Below are 19,510 nucleotides of genomic sequence, written 5' to 3' on the forward strand. Positions count from 1 at the left end.
ATGCAACTACGTACGTTTTAATTGTCAGAACCTTATTCCTTATCAGAACCTGTCGATCGACTGTGTATGCATGTCCTTGAAGGCATAATGATAATACCATCCCACCCTTCAGTCGACAGCTGGTGTTATATGTCGTTTGTAATTTGATTTCGAACTGACACATTAATCTGTAAAAAGTATTAATACATAGCTAGCACTCTCGTCTATTTTTTACCAATTTAAGATTGAATACATCCCTACTACTTTCTCGGAACCGGCCGATCGAAGTTAGCCGGCTGATCAAATCATCTTGTCCTAAATGTTCTATATATGAGAATGCAAGTCTGGTCTAGTTAAAATTAGATGATTTGGCTTCGATCCATAATTTGTGAAGGTTCCATTTTCTCAATAAATTAGCAATACTAGATACAGTTATAAATTGTGTAAACGTCACACTCTTTTTAAAAAAGAGTAAAGTACATTATACTATTAAAAAATTAATTTTTTCATATAAATTTTATATTTATTTATTTTTTTCAAGAAGAATGCGTACTTACACATTACTTTATGACTGAAAATATCATTTCTTTTCTCAAAATTAATGTTCCCTTTAACTGCAACCACTCATGTTTAAAAGGATAGACTGCACCATAATTTCCCAGAAGAACAAAAAGAGAGAAGATTGATTTTTATTGATATGAATCTGAATCGTGCATAAGCTTTCTTTTGTATTTTTGCAACCTGTTACAAACAACAGGCGCTTACAAAGTAGATTCGTATAAGAACTTTAAACAATTGTTTTGGATGTATAAATAATGAAAGATCATTCTAAGTTACAACAATCACTTTCAGTGGAAGATCTGCTGCTCAAGCCATTGTACAATTCTGTGAAGCCGAGAAAAATACACGTCAAACTACGCGATTGTCTCTTGCCAAATCAAACCATCAGGATGAAGGGAACACCCTTTTATTTCTAGATCGGCCGAAAAAGCATGTCCTTTCTCTACGGTTATGTCTTCTTGGCCTGCAGCATCAATAAATGAACACTGACTTCAGGGTATACCTAACAGAAGTTTATTGTTTAATGAAACAACACACAGAAACACGGGTTATACATTGGGATTTTCCCATGCATATATTCTTTTAAATTTACCATTGGAGGAAAAAATGAACCAAATAAAAACACGTAATGCAAGCATGATATTCTCTAACTTGTAATGTCCCAATAGCCTCTTGGACTTTTCATGAAAGGTCCGATAGTTAGCATGCCTACTAATAAGAGAACCCAACAGAGAAAGAAGTTGGTTGACCATATTGCCCCGTTTCTTCTCCAGGAAAGATTTTAAATTCAACCTCAAGATTTATAAGAATGTTACCTTTCTTAAATATTTCTTCTGGAGTTTCATTGCCCCAGTGCAAGCTTTTTTGGCATCCAGATTTCCTGTTATGTCGTTCAATATCTGGAAAGGTTTAAGATAAGACATGAGAAGACAAAATGCTTTGAAAAATAGGCAAGCCATAGAGCAACATATCATTACAAAGTGCCAGCATGTTCCTAATAGACCTTGATAATTAAATGAATGAAAAATGATTCGTCAGCAGCCAACTACTGTTTCCTCAAGACTACCCATTAGGAAGAGAATCCATACACGGCAACTGATGGTACTTAAAAAATGTAAGACGGAAGGTTCTTTAAACTCCTTCCAAGCAAATAATCTAACTTAAGGTCGGTGGGAAAATTTAACTGATGCTATGCCAATCCTGCCTACCCCTTCACCAGCAGGATTAACACAAAGGCCATCTTTACTATTTTCTCAATTGTGTTCTCCACTTATTTGGTATATTCCCAATCTAAAAATAATCAGCATATTGGAGCCTTTTGAATGAGGCTAACCTTGACAACATCATCAAGGCCCCGAGCTTCTTGCATTAGCTTTGACTTCTTATCTTTCAACACACTAGCAACAAGGAAAACAGAGATGGGGAGAGGGCCTTCTGAATTCCTAGCTCCGTTTTTCATATTTTCCCTTTCATACTTTCCACAGTGACGTATTGACTTTGCTTTTCCTTTAGATCCCTCGGCTTTTTCACTAGCTGACTTAGGTTCTTCATACATAAAATACAAGCCAGGGTCGTATTCCAGAGCCCACATCATCTGTTACAAATTCAAACAATCAAACAAATAACCATTAAAAATGTACCAGATATAATTCAATGTGTGATTACGACACATACTGACTCTATAATCCGTACACGTGATTCTCAAGAGTCATGACAATGGACACATGCATTGTGACAACAAAGGAAAATGAAAACATTAACAAAAGGAAAACTTGAAACAATAAAAGGACACAAAGCATCTTCTTGTGCATGCTTAGGGCCAATGCATAAATGCAGTATAAAATACTCCCCGAGTTTAGAAGATTTCTTTGATCAATTCCTTTCACATCTTTTGGCTTCCAAACTTTAGAGGAATTACCGAACAGACAAACAACTGACTGGGCACACCTGGGATTAAGAAATACACAAGTTTTTGGGGGCCCTGGCGTGTGCCTATCCAATAGGACTTCGCCTAGGATACAAACTAAAAAAATATAAATATATGAATCAAGCAAAAACAATCATATTCTACCACCACATTAGTGGCCCAATGATGATCATCTCATAAATTATCTGCACAGATCCTATAAAAACTAAAGGGTTGGGATTGAACTGAGAGAAGGGGTTTTGAGTGGGGAAGATTGTAACAGCCTGGATTTAGTATATGAAGCTCAGTAAATGTGATCCCACATCCCTAATGTCTTCATCAGGCGTGTTCATTCAGTTTTGTATTGTGGCTACCCTAAGAGACTAGTTAAATGAAATTGCAATCTTTTAAAAAGAAAGTCTTCTTCAGGCTATTCCTAAGGTGGTACGCTTGAGTCCCACACTCCTAACTTGATACTGGCACTGATACTATGTTTAACGACCTAAGGAAAACCCAAGGCAGACTACAACTGGCATTTCTTGGAATGATTATGAAGTATGTAAACTTCTTCCAACCAGACAATGTGGGAATTCACCGTCCTTCCCATACTCAATCCGGAATGGGATGTTACAATACGTGTTAGGTTTCTCCTTTAATGAATTACAGTGGTTACGTAGGCCCAATCGTACGTCATCAATTATACAAACAAATAGGTAAACGTGTTGTTGCAGTACTTCAAGAGTTACTGCAAAATGTATTCACCTATGGGCCATCCCAACTCAGTGTTTTGAAACTCTTGGCAATAACATAGCACGTGGACTTGCTAACTATAAGTTTGATGTGTAAACTTTGGCCACAATACCAGAATGGTAATTGAACAAATTATTATTGTGATATATTGACAAGTAAATGGATGCTGCAAAGAAATCACTTCATAAATAATCCTGTTAGGAAAATTTCGCATGGCATCATGGCCATACATTGGATGCAATGTCTTGGCATTATTAATCATGGGCCAGTCACATTCAGGTGAAGGATAAGTCTTTGATGGAATATGCATGCGATATTTCCATAAACATCTGTTTTCAAATAAAAGTCATCACAACCCTGAGTTAGTATTCTCAACATTTGATTTGATAAGTCAAAAAGCATCAACAATTTTCTTTTATATGTTAAGAGTCACAAAACAACAAAAACAAGAGGAAGAAGAACCTGAGTTTTGAGAATTTTGGAAGTTAAATTTGGTTTTCAAGAACTTCAGTCAACAATTAAATCTATGTATCATCAACAAATTCAACAAAAAAAGAAAAAAGATTTACCTCCCAAAGGTACAATGAGTCACCAAAAGAGAATTCTCTACGGAACAAAACCATGAGCATCCGAAAAGCAAATAGATAATCACCTCCACCTAGGGTCTCTGTGCTCCAAGATCAAAAGACAAGCTTTACTGTTACTTTCTTTTCTTCAGAATTAAATCAAGGGATGTGCAAGAATATAGGAATGCATAATAAATTATCAGACAGAAAATAACTTCGACTATCGGTATAGTTGTATATGACAACTATTAATAACAAATCATAAATCGTTAAATGGGGGAATGTAATCTTGTTATTCTCTTTCTGTTGGTATATGAGTTCAATAAAACAGCATCCAACATTTTGAGTTTGTTAGGTATCAATCGTAATAGTAATACTTTTAATTACACATATACCACTTTTTTTTCGCATCTAAGAAAACTAGAATTTCAGTTTTCATAAAATCTTTGCCACCAGCCATATAGGCCAGCCTGGCAATTTGAAACATTTGAGATGCCTCCCCAGAATAATTCAACCAAAAAAACAAAAAAAAAAACCATTTGTAGTTTACCCTACTACTCCTCTTTTTTTCCTTAATTGAATTTGTATTTCAATAACTATGTACACAAAGCCAGCCTTTTTCTAAGAATTTCTCCTTAGTGTTGCATTTGGGTTTGATGGGTCATGCAAAAGAAGGTGGCAGACGTGGTCTTTAGTTGTCAAGGGCTGTTTGGCCATCACAAAAATAGCATCATTTGGGAGGCTGGTCCTCCTTGCCTCGTGCAGGCATCTCACAGAGAAAGGAACAACTGTACTTTTGATGGCTTTAGATTCTTAGAAACCCAACTATAGGAAAATCTGTTTTCTGAGAAAATTGGCATGAGTGGTCCACTGTCATGTGAGAGCTTTGTATTCACTCTTCAATCTGAAGATCTTATAAAATTAATTGTCTAGGGTCAACTTCCCAATTTTCTTATCAAACTCTCATGATAATTTCACCGCTGCCCCTGAAGCCAATAGTGATCTGGAGCTGATATTCTAGCATTTGCCTCATATTTTTGAATAAGGCTCACGCATTCAGATGCTTCTACATGAGTTTAACGATTATATCTACTTATCAAAAACCAGCTACCCTTGAGTAGTGATTTTCAGGTATATGTTCGGTAGCAATACCCAGCCCAACGGTTGAGAATTCTTGCACCATGCTCTTATTGACCATAATTTTTCTCTTTACTGATAAAAAAATAAAATAAAATTTATCGTAAACAAGTCTGAGATACAAAACAATTAACTGTAATATAATTGGTAATATTGACAGGACACAGAATGAGAAGACAATATTATGCAAATACCTAAGTGCTGATGAAGTTTTGGATCTAGTACTTGTGTAATTGCAGCCAAATTACTAAGTTGTGCCTCCACCCCAACAGAGCTATCCGTGCATCTGAAATTTCCTCGCTATATATTTTTAAATAAGAACGCATAAAATAAGAAACTGGAATTAAAATTTCAAAAAAAAAAAAAAAGGCTTAGTTAAAAAATGGAAGCCTTGAAAGAATCATACGTAACTGATTACATAGAATGGTACAAAGCATGTTTACTTTTAAACTGAAGGGAAAATCTATATCATGGAGGTCCCTGGTTCGAATCCCACTCTAAAGTCATATAAAAAGGTTAAAACTTTGTGACTCTTTACAAAATTATGGCTATGTTCTACTTATCCCTTATCAAAAAATTGGTGGAAAGATTGATTAAGAATGCACGAGATAGAAGCAGCCAGCAAGCATGTACATCAACTTGGCAAACTTTTGACTTCTCTAATTTCTTGGCAAACTTTGAGTTTTCCAATTTCTAACATCATTATAAGCTTTTGTAGTAGTTTGATGCTATGTTATGTTAAATGAAAGATTTACAGATAAAAGTATCCTCTTGCATATGGGCATTGACAAGCCAAGGTGGAATTTGTGTTAAGTTTCCAGAAATAGTTAAGAGCGTGAACTTACAAAGAAATAATGGAGTGAAAACAAACATTTCCAGATATAAAAGAAAACCCATGTCATAATTGCACTCTATCCTAACCTACCAAAGAAAAAAAGTAATGGCACTCTATCTAAGGGTGGCAATTCGTGTTCATAGGTCATGTCTATGTCGTGTCAAGTCATGGCCATTTAACTATATGGATCAACCTTAACATGACCTGTTAAGTTAAAGGCTCAAACCTTCAAACCCTAACACGACCCATTTAAATAATAAGTCGTGTCGTGCCACCCCGTTTTGACCCATTTAATAAGTAACTAGAAATGGGTCAACATGATCGACTCATTTCAACCCGTATCATGTAAATGTGTTGAACTAACCCACATAACCCATTTGACCTGATTATTAAAATTTCACATAAAGTTAAAATCTATATTTATTAATAGTCACAATATCTATTAAAAAAAAACAATAAGACTACCTACTAATAAAAAATATCAATATTTTTTAGATTTTAACCTTTAATAAAATCAGTATATAATTTTTTGATAGGTAATCAAGAAGTTTTATTCATAGAAATAGGCACAACCCAAATACATAGGGAGTATACATGAGAAGCCCCTTGGAATAGTTTACAATCGAAAGGAGAATGTCATGGACATTTAGTCCATTACAAACAATAGCCCCTGCCCATAAGATCAATGATTTTAAAAAGAAAACTTTGAGCTCTCACGATCTTCAAAGCTCCTACCAATTCGCTCCTGCAAGATGCACCAACACATACATATAGGAACCATTCTCTAGATGGCTGCCACTTGTGAGTTACTGTGAAGGCCTCTCCAGCTTGCAAGGAAATCCCCCAATCTATGAGGCATGACCCATGACAATCCCATTCTCATGAAGAAATCATCCCACATAGTCTTGGCCACCTCGCAATGTAAAAGCAAATGATCTACTGATTCACCATTCTTCTTACACATACAACACTAGTCTAACACCATAACCAGACGGTTCCTTAAATAATATGTAGTAAGAATCTTGTCCAATGACGTTGTCCATACGAAGAAATCTACTTTTGAATGAACTTTCGTCTACCATATACTTTTCCATAGGAACATAGTCATTCTAGGACTCGTAAGAACTTGGTAAAATGATCTAATAGTGAATTTACTTTTCCTAGATGGGCTCCAATTCATCTTATCAACTGTATCCTCGGTCATGTTTACAGAATATAATGTCACATAAAACTCTGCAGTAGTAGCTCGGTCTAGTGGATATTGGGTTGGATCTCCTTCAGATAGAAGATCGACTACTGGATATTGTACTTTTGTGGGAGGTAACTTGGTTATATGGAAGAGTAAGAAGCAAACAATAGTAGCTCGGTCTAGTGTAGAAGTTGAATACAGAGCAATGGCTCACACTATTAGTGAGCTGACATGGTTGCAACAATTTCTTCAAGAGATTGGGTTTCCAACTCTTGTCCATCTTCAGTTACTTTGTGATAACCAAGCTACAGTGCATGTTGCATCTAATCATGTGCTCTATGAAAGGACTAAACACATTGAGATTGATTGTCACTTCATTCGGGATAAGATACTAAGTGGTGACATTTCTACACCATTTGTGAAGTCTGTTGATCAATTTGCAAATATGTTTACCAAACCATTGTGTTATAGACAGTTAAAGCTTATTTGTTCCAAACTAGATTTATATAATATATATATATGCCCCAGCTTGAGGGGGAGTGTTAGAGGACATGGTTGTAATTAGTATAACTTATGAAGGTATTACTGTCATTTGTATTGTAGTGTGTATAGGCTGTTGAAGATCAATGAATAATATGAAGTGTTTTTCTCTCTCTATGTTTGACTACAGTCTCTAACTCCCAGTTTTGGGCTGCCCTAGTGAACTCAATATTCCACTGAGGGAAGCTGCTGGAAATGACCAATAGGTCAGTTATCGCTGCATCCTTTCCTCGTGCAAGTTAAGAAATGGCCGGGAAGGTGTCTTGGAGACTTCTTTCACCACACTATTTGTCGTACCAAAATCTAACACGAGAACCGTCACCCACCACAATATGTTCATGTCCTCGGAAGATCTCCAAATGTCTCCTAATGTATTTCCAATTTTCCAGAAACCCACCCCATATGGGCCACGTACCTCAATCGAGCACCATCCTCCCCAAACTGTGAATCTATAATTGACTTCCATAGGTGCCATCTTTCGTGTTGATACCTCCACAGCCATTTACCCAGTAGGGCTTGATTAAATTTTAAGTGGCAAATCCCCAACCACCCCCAAAAAATGGAGTAGAGACCGTTGGCCAATTAACCAAATGAAATTTGAACTCTTCCCCCAATCCCCTCCACAAGAAGTCTCTTTGTAACTTCTCGATAAGGTTGGCAAATTTGGGAATGGCGCATTTGTAAAATCAATATTACAAACTCAACAATAACAAATGAGTATAGGTCCAGAATTACAATTTTAACAATAAAAACATAAGCATATTAAGAAATACCAATATTACAATCCAACAATAATAAAATTATAAATTTGAAATAAAAATTAAACAGATTATTGCAAGTTGATTTTGGGTTAAGCGGGTTGGCCCGTTATTGACCCGTTAATCTTGTCTATGAGTCAACCTGTTTTGATCCAAACTCATTTATGTCAAACTCATACCGGTTAATTTCGTGTCGTGTTTATGTTGAGTTTACGGATCATATCACATATTGCCCCCTAACTCTATCCTATATAAGCATCCTCAAAGCTCTCAGAACACTCACTCACCGTTGAGTCCTCATTTCTCTAGAGCTGCTTAGTATGAGGCTTTCCCATAGTCCTTAATAGCATAGGGAGAGCCATAATTCGTGGGCAGCTCATACCGAAGTGAGAAACCTGTTCCTCCCCGGGGGAGGACGAGCGCGGCAAAGGCGTTCAAGCCCTCTAAGGACAACTAATATAAGGTCCATCCAAGTGGAATAAATTCGATATTATCCCTAGAAGCTATTTAAGTTAATTACATCATTAGACATCCAACAATACAAAGTATAACTAAAAACAAAAAAATCTACTAATTAAAAGTGAAATATCATGGCCTACAAAATATTTTATAGGAAAAAAAAGTACCAATCTGCGCATCAACCGTTCAAAGCACCAAAACGCATCTGCTTCATCTTCAAGAAGAATTATCATGGGGGAGCAAAGGTCACTCATTCCTGCTCAGCATTGTCATAAAGCTTAGATAGAATAACTGACACTCAGTTGCAAGCACGACAAGCAAATTGTTGTCATCTCTTGCTATGCAAGGAAAATAGCGTAAATGAAAAGAATCTCAATGAAGTATATATATTGAAAACTATGCCAGACCCATCTGTTATAAAAAAATGTAACTAGACTATAATTTAATATTGTTCCTTGAACGATAAAAAAAAAAAAATGGATATATTATTATTCTTTACCTAATAATTAGTGAAATAAACAAGGTCCTTCAACTCTTGAACCTTAGAAATACCATTAGTTCTAGCATTAAAAAATTATATATACAACTATTAAGGGGCCATTAATTAGATACAATGATGAAAATTTAAGGAAAATCTGAGGAAGAATTGAATGTCTAGGCAATTTCTCTCTACATATTGACAGAGAAAGAAGGACCTAACTAGCTTCCTAGACCTAACAACAGATAATTTTTTTTTTTGATAAATAAACAATTTAATTGATCAAAGAAAGGCAAAGCCTGAAATACAACTCTACTGCCCCACTTAGGTAGGCACACTAGAGGCAAGAAAGTCTTGAAGGGCCATGCCATTAAAATCTACAGCTATGGCCCATTTACAAAGAGTTCTAAAAAATAAGAGTTTAAGCTCCTCCAGCGATCTTTCCTGGTCTTCGAAAGTCCGATCATTTCGCTCCCGCCACAAACACCACATAATGCAAATAGGGATCATCTTCCACAAAGCTTTAATCTGTTGTCTGCCTCTTATGCTTGGCCAACTAGCCAATGCTGCTTCCACAGTTTTAGGCATCACCCAGGCCATTGCCACACGGGCAAAGACCTCATTCCATAGAACCCTTGCTAAGTCACAATGCAATAGAAGATGATCTACCGACTCACCCCCAACTTTACACATGCAACACCAATCTGCAATGATGATCCTTCTTTTCCTTAGATTGTCAGTGGTGAGGATCTTTCTCAGGGAAGCGGTCCATACAAAGAACGAGGCTTTGGGCGGAGCCTTGTTTTTCCAAATCTTTCTCCAAGGAAACTGATTATTGGACTCTAGATTGAGAGCCTTATAAAAGGAACGGACTGAAAAAATACCTTTTCTTGCTGAAGTCCACCACATGACATCCTCTTGCTGGCTATCCAGTCTTATGGAGTATATATGGCGCTGTAAAAATCTGCAATGGTACTTATCTCCCAGTCCTGAGCCGCCCTACTAAAGCTAATGTTCCAAATAATTTGTCCCCCCGATATTTCCATAACATCCGCCACTGAGGCTTCCTTTGCACTCGCCAACTGAAATAGAGAAGGGTACACATCCTTTAGAGCCCTGTTTCCACAGTACATGTCGCTCCAGAATTTTATCCTGGACCCTGCCCCCACCTGAAGTTTAGCAAAACGGTTAAAAACCCCCCAGCCTCTTCTAATGTGTTTCCATAACCCAACTCCATAGGCGCCTCTAACTTCTTTAGTGCACCAATTCCCCCATAATCCACCATATTTCTTCACAATAACCAACTTCCATAGAGAGTCCGGTTCCCTAACAAATCTCTATAACCATTTGCCTAATAATGTCCGATTGAATACCCTTAAATTTTGAACCCCCAAGCCTCCCCCCGAAATAGTGCGGCACACCTGATCCCACTTGACCAAGTGGAATTTGAACTCGTCCCCCAGACCTCCCCACAAGAAACCTCGTTGGAGCTTCTCAATACAAGCTGCCACACTTGCTGGAATTGGAAATAAAGATAAAAAAATAAGCAGGTAGGTTAGATAATGTACTCTTTATCAAAGTGATCCGTCCACCTTTTGACAAGTACATTCTCTTCCACCCCGCCAAACGTAGCTCTATTTTCTCAATCACAGTATCCCACAGCGAGGAAGCCCTCGAGGCACTCCCCAATGGGAGTCCCAAGTAAGTCATAGGGAAAGATGTTTTACAGCCCATAATTCTTGCCAACTGGCGAATATTAGAAACTGTCCCAATTGGCACCAATTCAGATTTTTCCAGGTTTACCTTCAAACCGGATACCGCCTCAAAACAAAAAAGTAAGGCCTTTAGGACTTGCACCTGACTTTGGTCCACTTTGCACATGATCAATGTGTCATCTGCAAACAGTAAGTGAGAGATATTAAGAATACCCCTATCCGAGGTTCCGATCGGGAAACCTTCTATAAGACCATTCACCACCAATGCCGAGAGCATCCTACTGAGAGCCTCCATGACTAAGACAAACAGCAAGGGTGACAATGGGTTCCCTTGTCTCAATCCACGTGAGCTCTAAAAGAAGCCCACTGAGGCACCATTTATTAGCACAGAAAATTTTTCCGAGGATATGCACCAATGGATCCAAGCTCTCCACCTCTCCCCAAAACCACACCTCCTAAGTAAATGAAGGAGGAAATCCCAATTGACATGGTCATATGCCTTTTCCATGTCAAGTTTACACATGATTCCTGTTTTCCCAGCTTTCAGTTGACTATCAAGGCATTCATTAGCAATTAAGATTGCATCTAGGATTTGTCTTCCCTTAACAAATGCATTTTGAGGTTGCATCACAATCTCCCCCAACACCTCACTCAATCTATTCGCAAGTACCTTAGATATTATCTTATACACCCCATTCACTAGACTAATAGGGCGAAAATTTGTAATCTCTGTCGCCCCCACCTTCTTAGGAATCAAAGCAAGGAACATGGTATTAAGACTTTTTTCAAACTTTCCAGCCCTGGAAAATTCCTGAAAGACCTTCATAAGATCATCCTTAATCACCTCCCAACAGTCTTGAAAAAAGCCCATTGAGAAGCCATTTGGTCCTGGTGCCTTGTCCCTAGCCATTTTCCTCACGACTTCATGAACCTCTCTCTCATCGAAATCCCTTTCCAAGCGTGACACGTCGCTCACGTCAATGGTGTCAAAATCCAACCCATTCAGTGGAGGCCGCCAACCCACCTGTTCCTCTAATAAGTTCTCATAGAAATCCAAAACATGATTGTGGATAACCTGCTCGTCTCTACACTCCACACTATCCACTTTCAGCGCCTCAATATTATTATTTCTCCTATGCGAGTTAGCAATTCTATGAAAGAAACTTGTGCTCCGATCCCCTTCCCTAACAACAGATAATTTCATGTCATGAAATGCCAAGAGATCATGGAAAAACGAATAATTAAGACCCATAGTCCAATGGACCACAATTAGCAGATCATTCGCACAAATAATCAACATTATAACACTTTTTTGCAATTTTGTTTCCTCATTCAAATGTTCTAAACAAACAAGGAATATTTATCAGAACATTGCAAAAAGATGGTCAATAAGCTAGCTTAGCTGTGAATCTCTTGGTGTCGTATAAGAAACCTAGGACCAAATCTTATATGCACCATAAGACAATAATAAGGAGTGGGAGAGCATTGTGAAGCTTTGGGCCCATTAGCCACCAATGAACCCAAAACGAAGGGGGAGGGGATCACACAATCAATCAAGCTAGATATCTATACATTGTACACTAAATAGAGGCACTAGATGTGTATCCCCATCCTTCATGTTGAATGCTTACCACATAATTCAAGCATTCATGTATGATCTTTTTCTCCATGATAAATTCTGCAGGCTGTAATTCCCTATCAATAATTAACAGCTGAGTGGCAAAAGCCATTGAAAGTAGACGTTGGTGGAAGTATAATGGATTAAGCAGATTTCTAATAGGCCAATGTTATTTATCATTTTAGCATGCCCTGAATAAGACGTTAAACATCCATTTGAACACCCACCTTGACAATAGCCAACATCTGTATCTATCCAGGCATAAACGGCAAGAATATCCCAGAGTTTTGATAAGTTTTCTTGCTTCTCATAAAATACCAATGTCCGGTCAGTCCGAACCACATCAAGACCTGAAATTGATGTTAAGTATATAAGAAAATGAATTTACTAAATAGATCACATTTCTTTGAATTCTGACAAGGGGTTTTTAGATATCAATCTCAAGCCCAAGATGCTTGCATCTAACTACCCTAGAGTAACATGACATGCAGCTTTATGTTCCACGAAGATTCTATGGGTGCTGAACCCGATTTCTATGAGCAAGGTGCAAGTTAAAAATAAGTACTTCGCAGTTTACATGCTAGATTAAGTGTGATAATACTAAGGGAAACAGAGCTTTACATAAAAAATAAACGTGACTTTTGCCCTGACAGAAAAAAGTAGGCTTTCTATATAAAAGAAGCCACAAACCTATTTGATGTAGAGTAAGCATCCACTGGACTACTTTCTTATCCTTCACTTTTTCCATACCATTGGCTGTGTTTGTCCTTGAACTGTCTCTGGTTTTAAAATCAGCTCCAGCATTTTCTTGAGTGGCTATGGCCTGTCCCTTTTCTGGGGCTGTTTCTAAAAGTACCAACGGATCTTGAATGGGTAGACCATCTTCAGTGATTACAGGTGCTGTGACAAACCTACCACTTCCAACAGCAGGAAACATTTGGCAACACTCTTTTTTCCACCGAGCATATTGTATCCTGAAGGAATTGATAGGATTTATACTTTTTTTTTTCTCCAGATAGAGCAGCAAAATTTGAAGTCTTTTTTTTTTATATATAAGTATAAAAAAAGTAAAATTTGAAGTCAGAAAAGGATAAAATTATCATGGATAAAGAAATGACGAGATGATGATAATAATAATCGTACTGTACTGTTTTCAATTTGATTTGGTTGTTTGGGGAGAAGACAAGTTATCTTAAATATGAATTGGTGGTTATATTTTCACATGTATAGAAAGAACATATTGATCATTGAGCTTATTAAAAGACAAGGACAAGTAACTGGAGACAAATAATAGTGAGGATAATCAATCATTTGATCTCTTCAAGTAACAACAAACCTAAATCCCTGCTTAACCCTTCATATGTCATGAAAGAGGAGAAGTGTATTACCTCCGGCGTTGCCTTATCTGCTCTCGTTCATCAAATGTACTCCCAGGATCATAACAACCAAGTAGAAACTCCCATACTTCTCCTCTAATTGATGGATGGATCCCCTAATTTGGCAAATAATAGAAGAATACCATTAAATATCAGCCCTTACTAGTTGAAGTTAGTATTCATAACATCTATCTCAGGTTAGTGTTCAGAAGTTCAAAAAGGAAGCATAATTGTCATGATGTGTAAAACTACTTGATAACTATACTAACTTCATTCGATAGTATCTCTAGTTCTATGTTGAACTAGTAAGCCAGATTGCTGAATTCTTCATAGTCATGCGTGTGCAGCAGGATAGCAAAATATGCTAGGAGAAGCAACGTTAAGCTTTGAGGTGTTCATATTATCCAATGCAATGATCTTTGGATCAAATGGCATCTCCGACATAACGAACTGCATTATAAGGAATTGGCTATTCTGTAAGGGTCTGTGACTCGTGTTTACAAAAAAAGTGATTTAATTCTTCAGGTCAACAGTGAAAACCAAATCATAAGAACAGAGATTTCCTGTAAATCTCAAACTATAGATATCAATAGAACAAGACCGACAGTCATGCTGAAGTGCAATCTAATTTTCATGACATAACAATGAACTTAAACATACTTTTTGGCATGTTGTGAACAATAAAGAGGCACTTACCCCACGATGGATTCGACTTAGAGGCTTGCATATATCCAGATATCCTTCTGGAGCAAATGCAGCATGCCATCTTCTTACACTTAAAGTTCTACCAGCCTGCATATGCAGATTACAAGTAGAAGGTTTACGATTACACATTGAAAGCACACAGACTCATTATGAATTGGTAATTTCATTCAATATGTATTACTCTGTGTGAATTCATAAATAGGGCTTCTTCTTACATACAGCACGTATTTATGGCAGCAGGAAACGTCACTAAATTTTGGTAGGAAGCAAAGAAATAGAAAAGATGTATCCTTAGATCTCCATTGCAATCCATCACAGGGTACCAAGATCGATAGACTGGTAAATGCATGTGACAAGCTTTTTTTACTGTTCAGTTCGTACAAAGACTCTCATCCACACCATTTATATGGAAAATATAATAAAAATATAAAATATTCCCCAAACCGGAAGCAAGAAAGTTGTTCGAATGACGGCATCAACTTCTGGCCAATAATAACGATAAGGCATTAGCCTCACAAGGAAATCTCTATTTGCTTGTCAAAAGGATGGGGTTAAATGAGAAGTTTCCATAAAATATGAGTTTTTTAATGAGAATTAAATGAGCATGAGGTCACCAACCGAACGAACCTTGATTACATTATCACACACGCCTTTAAACATAGAACTATTTACAATCTTCGTTCTTGTTCATGAATCTCCAAATTACAGCATAATCACGCACTCCAAATTATGATCGGAATCAATATTGAAGCATATTCTTCATGGAAAAATCAATAGCATTTACTTTTGAAAAACACATTTCACAATACATCGATTATTCAAAGAAAAATTATCCAAATCAAGATAATGGGTATCCAAAAAATTCAAAAGGTATCTACAATACTAAAAATCAAAATCAAAAAGAATCGCTGGACCTTGATCCTGAAGTGGGTTTTGGGAACATCGGTGCACTCGGGGCGGACCTGGTAGAAAGACTCAGCAGGAGCTCCGGGGCCCCTCCACATTTCCAGTAACACCCAAAAAGAAGAAGCAGAAACTCAAAAGAACTCTCTTTGCCTTCGAAACCAAGAAATAGCAACCACCACCAAACCCAGAAGCTGAACCCTTCAAAAACCAAAGGAAAACCCAGAAAAGTTATATTTCTCCCAGGCTCATGGGCGGAAGGTTCAAAGGGGACCCAATCCGGAGCTGGGCAAGTCCAGCTCGAAAAGACAAAATCAAAGCCAAAAATAATAAAAAGAGAAGAAAGAACGAAAAAGTGGACAAAATCGTTTTGGTTTTTACTTTTCACTTTTTCCCTTTAAATTTGGAGTTGTGGGGGCAGTAAGCAGTTGGCAACTTGGCGGTGGTTTGAGACATGGACACGGTCACGTTGTATTACTCTGTCAAAGTAGGATGGTTTCATGAGGTGGTTGCCCACCTCACAGACAGTAATGACGGCCGTTTAATGCGTTCTTTCAACGTTCCTCTAGTTTCGAACATTTCCGGGAAACTTAGAAAATGAGAGAATATAAATTTATAAATAATAGTTAAATGGTTTGTAAATATTAATAAAATAATTTAAATTATCAAGTTTTATTAAATTTTAAAAAATGAGATAAAAAAAATTGAACAAATATTATTGTAGATACTTCTCACCGCCAGCAAACTGAATAATAATAAAGGAAAATGATGTTGAAAAATATCAAAATAAATATATTATAAAGTTAAAATATTATATAATATTTTAATAAAATATTTTGTTTTAAGATTTAAAAATATTTTAATTATTTGTATTTTTAAAAAGTTGTGATGAGTAAATAAAAAAATTAAAAATTAAAAATTAATAAATATTTATATTTAAATAATATTTTAAAAATAATAAGATAAAATGAGATCAAACATGATTCGAAACAATTCCTAAGGTCTAATTATTTATGAAGGAAAGAAAAAAGAAACCAATTGTATTTGCGTTTTCAATATAGTTGAAATTTCTTTTTTCTGGTTTATCATATATAAAGAGGTTCTTAAATATCAATTGAGATTGATGCATTTAACTCGAGTTTGATTGGATGGCGGAGGAAGAAAGCGAAACTCACGTGGGGCCAATGATCGATCATTGACCTTGATTAATAAGTTGGAATGAAAAATGATAAATATATATAATTTTTTATAGAGAAATTTTATTTGCAGTCTTTAAATAGAAATTATATATACAAGCTTTTTATTAAATAAGAAAAAATATTATTTTAAGAGGGATATTTTAGTAATTTTAAAAAATTTTAAATATAAAATTATAAATACTTACATTATAATCCTCAAATGATGACTGTACGTAACATTATTTTTTTATAACGTATTAGTATATTACATAACTATATTTAAAATTAAGGGTATTTTTATAAAATTACTTATAAAAGTAATACCACTTTATAAAAATATCCTCACTTTAAATAATGTATTATGAAATATATTATAAAATGTGTTGTGTGGATATCATTACTCGCAGAAATAACAAAAGAAAAGAGACCCTTGGCATTAATATTAAGAGAATAAAAGGATAGATCAGTAGTCTGTCAATAAAATTTTAAGTTTTATTTAATAATTTTACTATTTTTAAATTATTTTATTATTATTAACAAACAGATTATTATTATTTATAAAACATTTAAAACTATTTCTTTACTATTCATAAACAAATTTATTACTATTTACATATAATCTTATATATTCTTAACATCTAAATGAATTTCAAAATTTATGTTTTAGATAAATACAAGTGCCTGGTAGATTGAAGCCCATCAATGATATATAAAGGGCCTCTAATCGAAGCCCATAGATGATATATGATTTCTGCTATTTTTTTTTTTTTCTTTATCATGAGTTAAGACTGGCCCATTTGGATGCATAAAATATTTTATTAATATATTTCAATATATCAATGATATATTATTTTTTAATATAGTTTGTTTTAAAATTTGCAAAATTATATTAATATTTATATTTTATTTAGGAATTTGAAAATATTATAATAATTAAATAAAGATTAGATGAAAAAGTTAAAATATTTAAATTAAAAGTGTTTTTCATTTAAGTAATATTTAAAATTAAAATATTTGAAAATACTTTAGAACAGTTATATTATTAAACGGACCCTATTTCTACATGCATATTTGTAGCTCTCACGATGAGAGTGATGATGCCAAGACAGGTTATTGTTGCGTGGATATCATTCTTCAAAGGAAATGTTAATCTTAACCGAGTGCACAAGACATGAATATTCCTGATAATGGTCAAGCAAAGTATAAATCCATACACCCAAGTTATTAATATTATTATTTTTTTTTTTAAAAGTGCCTGAGAACCATGCATAAAGGTGCACATATGCCCTGCACCAGAAGTTAAGAAATTCCAAGCAATGAGAATATGAAAAAGTTACAAAAGCTTCCCTGCCACAGTTTCTAAACTTTGGCCTACAAAAACCCCCCATCAACAAGCCATTCTCATCATCCACTTATCTCTCCCCAAGTTCAAGAGATTTCCGATTTCCCTTTTTTGGGAGGAAAAAGAAAAACTAATTTAAAGGCATTTTTTCCCTTTTACAATGGCTACTAAGATCATTTTTCTGTCAAATCGCCAAAAGAAAACATTGCATTCAGTGTGGCTCGTTTGTGTCATGCTGTTGATGCATGAGGGAGGTGCTACTGAGTTTAAAATTGGAGGCTCTAAGGGCTGGACTGTTCCATCGGAGGAAGTCCACTACAATCAATGGGCAGAAAATCAAAGGTTTCAAATCGGAGACTCCCTGGGTAAGTTTTTGTTCTTTTTTTATTATTATTATTATTTTTTAATGGGCTAAGTAGATACTTTTATTTATTTTTTTCAATTTAAAAATATTGCTACAAACCTTTGAGAACTGGCAAGTAATAAAAATACATCATTCTCATAATCAATACGTGCTTTCCATTACACAATGGGCAGCATCCAACAACTTGTATGGTAGCATATTCTTGATCAAAATTCTACAATGTCTTCCGGAAAATCCACCTATCTAGTTTCTGTTTTACTTGCATATATATATATATATATATATATATTTATATACTTTCAGACTTTATGTACTAAGGACAGTTTATTTATGAAACTGCTCTTTTGAGGGAAAAAAAGAACAACAAATGTAGCATTTGATCTATCCTCGTAAATAACTTGCATGAGTTCTACTTTACTGTTTTACATTTTGCAGTGTTCGTCTATCCACCCGACCAAGACTCAGTGCTTCGTGTAACCCAGGAAAACTACAACAATTGCAATACTGAAGCTCCCATCGAGAAATTCTCCGATGGCCATACTGTCTACAACCTAAGTCAATCTGGATCTTTCTACTTCATAAGTGGCAACAAAAACAACTGTATCAAAAATGAAAAGTTGGTAGTGGTTGTGTTGGCAGATAGAAGCAACGCAACAGGCATAGAATCTCCTCCACCTCCAAACTCAACAGAGATAACTCCAGCTCCCGCACCTGCCAGTGGAGAGTCTCCACCGCCACCGCCTGAAAGTGAACCATCTCCTCCTCCCCCTTCTCCCAGTGGAGCTTCTTCGGTCTCGATAATCGGCTCTATTAGTTCCCTTGGAGTGTTCATTGCTGCATCTCTTGTTCTACTATTTTAATCATTGATGCGTTTGTGTTTGCATCATTGAGTTTGAATCTTTTTCTTTTTTTAAGTCGCCACTAATTTTCGTACGGACCTTATGCTCTGTGGTTTCAACTGGTTTCAAAGGTGGAATGGCTTGTTACACAGTTGAGCAATAAGCTGATATTGGCATGCTATTTAGTGTGCTCATTTTTTTATTTTTTAAAAAAAAAACAACTGTACTTAAGCAAAGAAATAAAATGGATTTTTATACTGTGTGCAGGTGATGTTTAGTCCAACATAACCTTGTTTTCTTTCGGTTTTTAAA

The 19,510-nt window shown here is 35.8% G+C and overlaps 2 protein-coding genes across 3 annotated transcripts; one reads left to right on the top strand and one right to left on the bottom strand.

The window, feature by feature from the left end:
• Nucleotides 1–651: 651 nt before the first annotated feature.
• Nucleotides 652–15,900, bottom strand: LOC122282820 (rab GTPase-activating protein 22-like). 2 transcript variants are annotated; one of them, XM_043094857.1, is made up of 11 exons: nt 15,487–15,900; nt 14,564–14,659; nt 13,880–13,983; nt 13,182–13,528; nt 12,719–12,841; nt 8,848–8,936; nt 5,094–5,199; nt 3,766–3,863; nt 1,874–2,134; nt 1,356–1,439; nt 652–1,003 (listed from the first exon to the last, which is right to left on the bottom strand). In XM_043094857.1, exons 1-11 carry the CDS (start codon nt 15,574–15,576, stop codon nt 989–991), a joined length of 1,413 nt encoding a protein of 470 aa, XP_042950791.1. In that variant the 5' UTR covers nt 15,577–15,900; the 3' UTR covers nt 652–988. The 2 variants fall into 2 exon arrangements, with proteins under 2 accessions (XP_042950791.1, XP_042950792.1); XM_043094858.1 differs by having other exon boundaries at nt 13,182–13,465; nt 15,487–15,889.
• A 2,146-nt stretch (nt 15,901–18,046) lies between these two features.
• Nucleotides 18,047–19,481, top strand: LOC122281463 (early nodulin-like protein 3). Its single transcript, XM_043092948.1, has 2 exons — nt 18,047–18,360; nt 18,795–19,481. Exons 1-2 carry the CDS (start codon nt 18,156–18,158, stop codon nt 19,217–19,219), a joined length of 630 nt encoding a protein of 209 aa, XP_042948882.1. The 5' UTR covers nt 18,047–18,155; the 3' UTR covers nt 19,220–19,481.
• Nucleotides 19,482–19,510: the final 29 nt, after the last annotated feature.

The sequence above is a fragment of the Carya illinoinensis genome, chromosome 11, assembly GCF_018687715.1.
Source record: "Carya illinoinensis cultivar Pawnee chromosome 11, C.illinoinensisPawnee_v1, whole genome shotgun sequence".
NCBI classification, from domain to species: domain Eukaryota; kingdom Viridiplantae; phylum Streptophyta; class Magnoliopsida; order Fagales; family Juglandaceae; genus Carya; species Carya illinoinensis.